The 9,206-nt window shown below is 37.6% G+C and overlaps 1 protein-coding gene across 1 annotated transcript; it reads left to right on the forward strand.

Annotated features, from left to right (window-relative positions):
- The first annotated feature begins 84 nt into the window (after positions 1-84).
- On the forward strand, positions 85-7,869 carry RAD1 (RAD1 checkpoint DNA exonuclease). Its single transcript, XM_032629088.1, has 6 exons — positions 85-229; positions 695-960; positions 1,849-1,957; positions 3,314-3,572; positions 5,516-5,614; positions 5,952-7,869. Exons 2-6 carry the CDS (start codon positions 766-768, stop codon positions 6,127-6,129), a joined length of 840 nt encoding a protein of 279 aa, XP_032484979.1. The 5' UTR covers positions 85-229; positions 695-765; the 3' UTR covers positions 6,130-7,869.
- Positions 7,870-9,206: the final 1,337 nt, after the last annotated feature.

Raw genomic sequence — 9,206 nt, forward strand, 5'->3', positions numbered from 1 at the left:
TCGCTCCGCTTTCCCATCTCTATGGTCCCGAGGCTCGGCCTCGGCAGTCCTCCTCCTGCTCTATGGTGCCTCCTTCCCGTCTCTATGGTACGGCTCGCTTGGCTCTCTAGGCCTCGTATATCTCTGTGGTGACGGTGGCCGAGCTGGCCGAGCCATCTGAAACGAGTGGCGGGAGCCTCTCCACTTCTTCCCCAGTTTTCCGCGAGCTGCGTCCTGGCTCGGCGCAAAGGTAAGGTTTGGGTGCTCGGGATCCCGAGATTAGTAAGCGGGTGCCGTGGGCTGGTGAGCCGCGCTGTCTAGAACTCTTCGAGGACCTTCCGAGGACTCAAGCCCGCCCCTCTATCGCCTGTTCTGTTAGGAGTAAGGTTGGAGGTGCGGGACACCTCAAAACCGACCCTGGGGATACGTAGCCCCAGTTTGGTTGAAGCTGGCCCCGAATGACCGTGTTAGTTGGCCTATTTTTATCCTTCGTAACTTTTCGTGTGTTACTGTCTCCTTAGTAAGGACGACGAAACCGTAGCTTACAGACAGTAATTTCCCCCCAAGTTAGAAACAGTTAAGTGGCAGAGAGGTGGGGTTCAATCCCTGCTCCGCCGAGTTCAACGTCTAGACCTCTTGCACTCGGCTCAGCGCCGGTTGAAATCGCGGGCCTCGTCAGCACTGACGCGGAGTTTTATCTGTCGCATCTCATCAGGTGTTTCGTGACCCCGCGGGAGCGGGTGTTGGTACCTGGAGCATCCCTCGGGGCCGAATGCGTCGTGGACCATGCCCCTCCTAACCCAGCAGATCCCAGATGAGAATGATTACAGCTTAGTGGCTAGCCTTGACAACGTCAGGAATCTCTCCACTATCTTGAAGGCCATTCATTTCCGAGAACATGCCACGTGTTTCGCTACTAAAAATGGAATCAAGGTTACAGTGGAAAACGCAAAGTGTGTGCAAGCAAATGCTTTTATTCAGGTATGGAAGTAGGCACCTTTAAGCCTGTGACATATGATATTCTTCACCCAGCTCAATGAATTCCGAGGGTCTTAATAGACATCATTTCAGTTAGAGAACAAAATATCATTATTTGAATTATTTTTCTCTTCTGGTAACAAATTCTTTCCCCATCGTGTTTTACAGAGATAATGGTTAATAATAATAATGTCTGAAATATATTAAGCTAAACTATAGGCGAGCACTTTTCTGAGTGTTTTATATGCTGCCAACAGTCCTGCAGCTGGCAAGTGGCATAGTTGGGATGAGAACCCAGAACATTCGTTTCCATAGTATATGCTCTTTTGCACTACCTTCCTATTATTAATTTTTTTCCTTGTAGTGGTTATAATCTATTTGTTCTTACAAAGTAATATTTTATGGTTCAGATAGGATTTCAGATTTAATTCAACGTTTTTTTTACAACACCTAAGTGCACAGTATGACCTCAGGTACAGAGGAATAAATAAGACATGGTTCCTGTCCTCAAAAGAAATTGAAAACCAGTATGACTCATGCGGTGTCTAATTGGCTGTTTTCCAAATGACCTTCGCCAAACTGATGGGCACAAAATGGAGACAAGGGAGAGTCATGTGGAGGATAGTTTAGCTCCAAGAAGCTAGATGAAGGACCTTTCATAAAGTTTCGCACGGGACTGAAATCAGTTACACCTTCAACTGTTGAGTAGCAGTATTCTAATGGATCACAATTGAAAAAGTTTAAGATGTTTTGATTGATAATCAGCAATTATTTTCATGGGGTTAGCACAGTATTGTTATTTTAGAAACATATAAAGTGAAATCTAGAACCTTATATGTGAGTTTTCATTCTTTAATATATATACATTTTCACATTTACTTTTTTTCATAGGCTGGAATATTTCAAGAGTTTAGAGTTCAAGAAGAGTCTGTTACTTTTCGAATTAATTTAAACATCCTTTTAGACTGTTTATCTATTTTTGGATCAAGCCCTATGCCAGGTGAACTATTTTATTATCATTATAACAACATAAAAGAATTATATAGAATGCTCAGAAAAACAGGCAAAGTTATTAGAATATAAGTAATATAAACATTTGTTTAGAAAATTAATTGCCAATTTATTTTTCATTTGCCACAATCATGGATTCTGATTTTTCACAGTGTTAATAGAAAGTATGCTTACGGTTCTTTTCATATTTGCAAAAGTATTTACATTCATCTTTTTTTTAATTTATGAAGATTTTAGGATTTTAAATTTGAACTAATCAAAAGAAGACTTTGAACATGTCTTAAGTATCTTTAACATTGAGAAATATGTTTTAATTCTTTTTTCTAACTTGTCTAGAATTACAGTTAGTGGCAGAAAAAATAGATACCAATTGTCCTGACTCCCAGTTTACTGTGTTCGAAATTTGTTTGCTTTTTTCTTTAATCCCTGTTTATAAATTATGTTTATTTTCTTAAATGCTTTCCTTTAAAATATTTATATATTTTTAGGACTAGTGAATTTGGTTGCTCTAGATATAAAACAACAAAGGAATCCCTAGAAGAATGATTTTTTATTTCATAGGAAAGGAATCTGGATATTTGCTAGGGAAAATTCAGTTATGGTCCTCTAGAAAATATATTTTAATTTTGTAATGACAATTCCATTATTATTGGAATTGGTTAAAATTATATTTTCTAATGCAGTATTCCCCAGCTAGTTTTCCATCAAAGCATCTGCCTTCCCCCATTCCTCACCCAGTTCTCCACCCAGTAAGGAAAAGGAACTAGAGTGTCCTGTCATATTCCTCCTCCTCTCTACTGGTTTGCAGAGGTAAAACCCTAGCCACCAGTAACCATCCTTTTTCTCCCAATTAGACCTTAAAATTTGAGGAAATGTAAAGACTATCTCCCAATAGAAAAGGTTGGAAGGGTCCTTATCACAGTGAATACACTGATGTTATAGTAAGACAATATCAGAGCAATCCATCGTTGAATTGAACGTTCACTAATAGCATAGCCTATTCCACAACAGTTATTACATGAAGTATTGGACCATATAGATTCTCCATCCTGAAGTTGTATATATATAATCAACTATTTCTGAGGTGTTTTTTGGCAACCTGGAAAATGATTTCAAAGAGTTACATTACGTTTTGTTCCTAATTTTTTACAGTTATTTTTGGAATTGTCTACAGTAGACAGCTATCATCAGGGAAGATGTGAGCCCCTCTTATAAGGATATACATACATATATGCTAGAAATGGACAGGATAAGATATTCTTGAGGAGTTTTAGGCATCATTTGAGTAGAAGCTGAACCCAGAGCTAAAAAGCTAAGCCCCAAGTATGATTTGTTTCCATTGCAGGGACTTTAACTGCACTCAGGATGTGTTACCAAGGTTATGGTTACCCTTTGATGCTATTTCTGGAAGAAGGAGGAGTGGTGACAGTCTGTAAAATCAACACTCAGGAGCCCGAGGAGACTCTGGATTTTGATTTCTGCAGCACCAATGTCATTAATAAAATTATTCTGCAGTCAGAGGGACTCCGTGAAGCATTTTCCGAATTGGATATGACAAGTGAGGTCCTACAGATCACGATGTCTCCAGATAAACCTTATTTCAGGTACTTGAAAGCAGTACAGTTATAGTTAACGTAGTTTACTCCATCTCCCTACTTACACATTTGCTTAGGATGCAGAATTTTTATTATCCAGGTTACTAGAATTTTCAGAACTTTAGAGAGCTTTTACTCTTACTTCATACTTTTTTAGGTCAAGACACTAGGAAGACCCAGGAAGATTAACTCACTATTTAAAGCTTCATAGGTAGTGTTGGTTTCTAGAAGAGTAGTCCAGTCTCCTAGTTCATAACCTAGTGGTCTTTTCATTGCTGTACTACTTAAGTGTTGTAGATAGGTTGCATCGTGAGGAAAATTGGGCTTAAACTTTTGGAAAAGGTGTTTGTAGTATACGGCATCTCTTTTTCTTTCCTTTCAAGTTAGTACAGGATGCAAAAGGAAATAGGTGTTTTCTATACATGGTTCATTCACTAAGTATCTATTGATCACCTACTGTGTGCATATTTGCCTTATTAAGCACTACAGGAAGGAACAGCTTAAAATCAAGGTGACAAGGATATATGTAAAACAGCTCAGAGGGAACAAAATTACATGCCATTAAGTTCCAAAATAATAAATACTTAGGGAACCAGCACTTAGGCAGGAATGGTCAAGGTGAGCTTCCTAAGAGAGGGCAATTTTCATCAGGAATACAGTGTCACAAACTATCAAGCTGCTTCCCATGTTTTGACCCAACAAATTATGAAATGGCAAAACTCTTTTCATGATTAGAATCAATTTAGAGAGAGAATTTAAATGTTTTCTCTTTTGAAATATTTCAGAATATTAAAGAGTAAAGGAGTTAAATACATATAGTATGAGAGGTGTAATTGTTCTTTTTGTATCTACTTTAGAAGAACTGCAGGCCTTTCTCATAGGTTAGGCAGTTAAAAATTTGGCTCAAGATTGGTTAAAATGTTAATCAAAATGGAAATCAGTGGAACCCTACTTAAGCAGTGATATGAATTAAAATTCCAGGCACTTAAACAGAGTATTCCAGAGGCTCCCCATCTAAATGATCTCTCAACATGAGTAACTAGATGGATCATGATATCTTTCATCTCCCATATAGGAAATTATTTGATGGTGGGGAACTGGAAGTTGAAATTTTTTTTTTTTTTGATACATTGAACTTGAGGAGCCTGTGACACTAGGGAGTAGTTGGATATATAGATCTAGAGCTCAGGAGATCAGTCTAGACTGGAAATTTAGATTTGGGAGCCATCCAGCATGGCTGGGCATGGACAACATAGCTGAGAGAAAGAGGTGACGTTAGAAGAGAGAAAAGGTGGATCCTGGGGAAAGCCAGCACCTAGGTCTTTATCGCTGTGCTCATATAGTGCTCACCCACATGTTAACCCCAAAGAAAATGATCAGTAAGTTCATGCAGATTAAGTAAACATATAAACATTCATAAATTGTCTACAAACTGCTGATACTACCAAGCAAAGAAAACCATAAAACAGCCTGAAGAACAGTCTGGGATACAGAAAAGCCCTAATTGCTTGGTGGGGCAGTAGAGACAGGGAACAGGACCCCAGGCTTGCAGCTGATGAAGATCAGCGTCTTCTGTCACTCCTCAGCTCTCTCCTGTTATATGGTTCTGATTTCAGGAGGAGGAAAGGACAATATCAGAGTAGAATTCAGGTAATGAAATTAAGGCAAACCCCTATGGATTCCTTTTGTGACTGGCTTTTTTCAAAGCCATTAATTAGTGGCTAGCTCTCCTGTACTCCCACAGCATCCTACAGGAATCTTTATTATGTACTTGTTATAGTGTCTTGTCACCAGGTGTTTACATACCTGTTTCACTCACCAGAATTGGCTCTTAAGGGAGAGCTTCTTAAGGGAAGCTCTTAAGCTTCTTAAGGGAGTGTTTTCTTATTTGGATCCTAATGTGGCTTATTGTTGGACCAATGAATAAATGAGTTGCTCATTTTCTACTATAGGTTATCTACTTTTGGGAATGCAGGAAGCTCCCACCTTGACTATCCCAAAGATTCTGATTTGATGGAATCATTTCACTGTAATCAGACCCAGGTCAACAGGTCAGTTCTTAATATAGAGGTTGCCATTGGTGATGAAGGTGAGGTTAAATACCACATTTCTATTAAATAAATTTTTTAAAACTTTCAATGTGTAGATAAAAGTATAGCATTAAGAAAAACAAATAGTAGGTTGCTGGGTTTACTTGGGGATTTTGGATTGCAATAGTGGATGAAATTTTTTAAATGAAGAGAAAATACTAGCAAATTGGACAAGTATTTGATTTTATTCTTATATTTGCTACTTGGTAGTTCTTGGCTAATTTTTGTCCTTTACTTGGAATTATGAGCACTGCTTTAAGTGTGTCCAAATAACAGCTTTTTATTTATTTTTCTACAGATACAAGATTTCTTTACTGAAACCCTCTACAAAGGCATTAGTCCTATCTTGTAAGGTATCTATTCGAACAGATAACCGAGGATTCCTCTCATTACAGTATATGATTAGAAATGAAGATGGACAAATATGTTTTGTGGAATATTACTGCTGTCCTGATGAAGAAGTTCCTGAATCTTAGTCTTAAGTATGGCAATCCACTGTGCTATTTATGTACACATTCATGATTGGTCATGTTCTCATTCTGAGTGTAGCACTCTTCGTGATTTCTTATTGGATTTTCTAAGGGAAAGAAGCATGGAAGAGATAGAAGCTAAGTCCCTGCCCCCTAATAGTTGCTGTATATTTTATAAGTAATGTTTTCACGTAGTCACAGATTATCCAGTACTGGACTAGCCTGTGGTTCTGTCTTTTGAACTCATGGGAATCGTTATGAGCCGAGATGAGTAAGTTTTATGTTTTATTCTACTTAAGCAGGACATTCCAAGAGTCTAAAAAGTTAAAGTTTGGTGAAGCCATATCTGAAATGTTCTTTTATTTATTTACTGTTAGAAAAAGCAGTGGCATACGGGCATCGCTCCCTATTTGGAATTCTGGATAATCTGTCTTAAAGCAATGGTTCTCAGAGTGTTGTGCCTTGATCACCTGGAAACTTGTCAGTAACTCTGGGGGTGGGCCAGCAATCTGTACTTTAATAAGCCTCCCCCCAGGAGATTCTGACAAGTGTTCAAGTTTGAGAATCACTGTTGTAAAGGATACTTTTTTAAAAATAGTCTTTAATTGCCTTGAAGTGACTGCTTTTAACTGTGATTTCTTCACAAATGTTCTGAAGTTTAGGCTTCGTCAAACAAGTTTGAATAATTATATGATTTATTTTTCAAGTGTACATTTTGAAGACATCTGTGAACAGGCTATAAAACAGTCTTCAGAGTTACAGATTTTCATCTTGTTCTGAAAACTGTTCAGTGTAGTAAGTACTTATTAGATACCTTCTATTTGCCTGTAAGAGTTTCTCAATCAAACCAAGGTGTACAAAACCATTTATTAAGTGATTTTATACTTTCGTAGGTAGTTTTCAATGAAATAATTTTTGTGATATGTAGGTTAAGAAAACAACACTAAATTATCTAACTTGTTTTCTATTAGAAAAAGTATATAACTAAAATGAAGTTTCTGCGCCATGTGACAACAGCTCAGTGTCTCTCAGTGGCCAGGCACTTTTGGCCTTTGGAGAGTGTTTCAGCAAAGCACTTCAGGGAAAAGCTCCTCCAGAACATTATGTAGGCACTGCTTCCAGGCACGTGTACAATTTGTGCAATTCTGGGTGTCTAGTCCAGGGTGAGTCCCTGATAACTAATAGATCTTCCAGGCAATCTCAGGGTGCCCAGCTGGTACAAAAGAAGTTGGAGTTTTGTAAAGTATAGTATATGTTTGAGAAGGAAATGATTAAATCTACTAAATGTCCAAATATTTTTTTGTCTGGATAAACACAAGATCAAAACAAGTCTAAAACATAATTATGAAAATATTTAATCAGTAAACATTTCAAGGACTACAGTTTTCCTTTAAGTTTAAAATAGGGCAGTTGTTTTTTCATTGGCATGTCTAGTACCTAGAACAGTACCTAGGATGCAATAATATTTGTTAGGTGAAAGGACCTCCACTTTCAGATTATTAGTCACTATTTAATTCCATTATTTCGGTTTGAATTTATTTTGACCTAATGTATTTTTTTCAAGTTGAACCTATAAAGAATTTAAAACATGTATCGACTTAATAAGACTTTTTTGCACATTTAAGACTATTATTTTAGCCGCACGTATCTTGAGTTATTTAGAATTCAGAAACTAATGAATTTAATTCTTTCTAAATCACCCTGACATCAAGGTGTGACTTAATAAAGAATTTTTTTTATGCGCGCTCTATTTGTCTAGTTTAACTTTGTTCAAGTTCCTGTGAAAGACCACTAGGGGGAGCACTTCCTCAGGCAGAGCAGGATGCTTTGGTGACTACAAATTCAGTTCATGTGTCACACACATATAGAAGACTGTAATCTTATTTTTAAGATTGTCTTTGCCTGTTTGAAGTTTATCGCATATTCTTTCCAGTAAAATTGTGCTTACCAGGAATAGGTAGGTATTCTGCCACAGCAGAACACTGCTCACTGCTAATACCTTGGGTACTGGCTGATTATTAGGATTTACACCCTGGACAAATGACTGAAATGAAAAAATACTTTCTTAAATGAAGAACCAAGATGTGGCTCCAGCAGCACTGAGCGAGTGATAGAGATGTTGTCAGAGACAAATTCGGATCCCGAAGACACAGGTGTTCCAGCTCTATTAAATCAGCTCAGGTAACTGAGGAGCGATGAAAAGGGAAAAATAAAAGCTTTTTATAATATAACCTTGAATCTGACTTCTCCTTTGTCCCTGGGTACACAAAGGGATATGATTCGAGATTGCCTGTTTCCTAGATATACACTTGTTCAGGGGCTCAGGATTTTTTTTAACAACCTTGGTGAGAATTCCTTTCCTAAAAACGAGCCTTTTTAATCCAGTTTGAGTGGGGGCAGCATAGTGGGATGGAAAGAGTAATCATCTGTGATTCAGGAAGCCTGCTTTATAATCACCAGATTGACCTTGAACAAATCAATTTTTCGTATCCCTGGCTTTTTCATTTATAAGAATCAAAATGGCCTTTCTGACTTCAGTAAACCGGATCAGGCCAGTGTTTCAGAAGATCAAATATTTCCTCACAAAGCAGTTTTAATGACCTCAAACAGGTTATGGCTAAAAATTCTTACAAATGGTATATTTAAATGTTTGCCAATAAACTATAATACTTAGGTATTGCAGAATTTTCTTAAAAAGGACTGAAAAGAATGAAAGTAGAGTTAGAAAAAGGGAAATGGAAGGTAATATGAGTCCTAGTGACATGAAAAACTAACTTAAAGCATGTATCTAAAGATTTCTTCTCCCAAGTTACAGGATCCTGGTTTCTAATGGCTCTTGGGTGCTTTACCTGTAATGCTAAGTGGATCTTTTTTCTTCCAGAGTCCTTTGTTCTGCTTTTGATCTGCCACTGCTATCAGTGTTGGTAAATATATTTTGTGGTCCAGAATTTTTTTTATTAATGTTGGCTTTATTGTTGGCTATCTTGTGTAGAGGTTTTCTCTTTACTGTTAACAGAAGACCTAGAGGAAAGGAGAAAACCCTTCGTGCATTTTTCTTGGTTCTTGCCTTCTCTCCCTCCTGC

Source organism: Phocoena sinus, chromosome 3, assembly GCF_008692025.1.
Source record: "Phocoena sinus isolate mPhoSin1 chromosome 3, mPhoSin1.pri, whole genome shotgun sequence".
In the NCBI taxonomy this organism is placed as follows: domain Eukaryota; kingdom Metazoa; phylum Chordata; class Mammalia; order Artiodactyla; family Phocoenidae; genus Phocoena; species Phocoena sinus.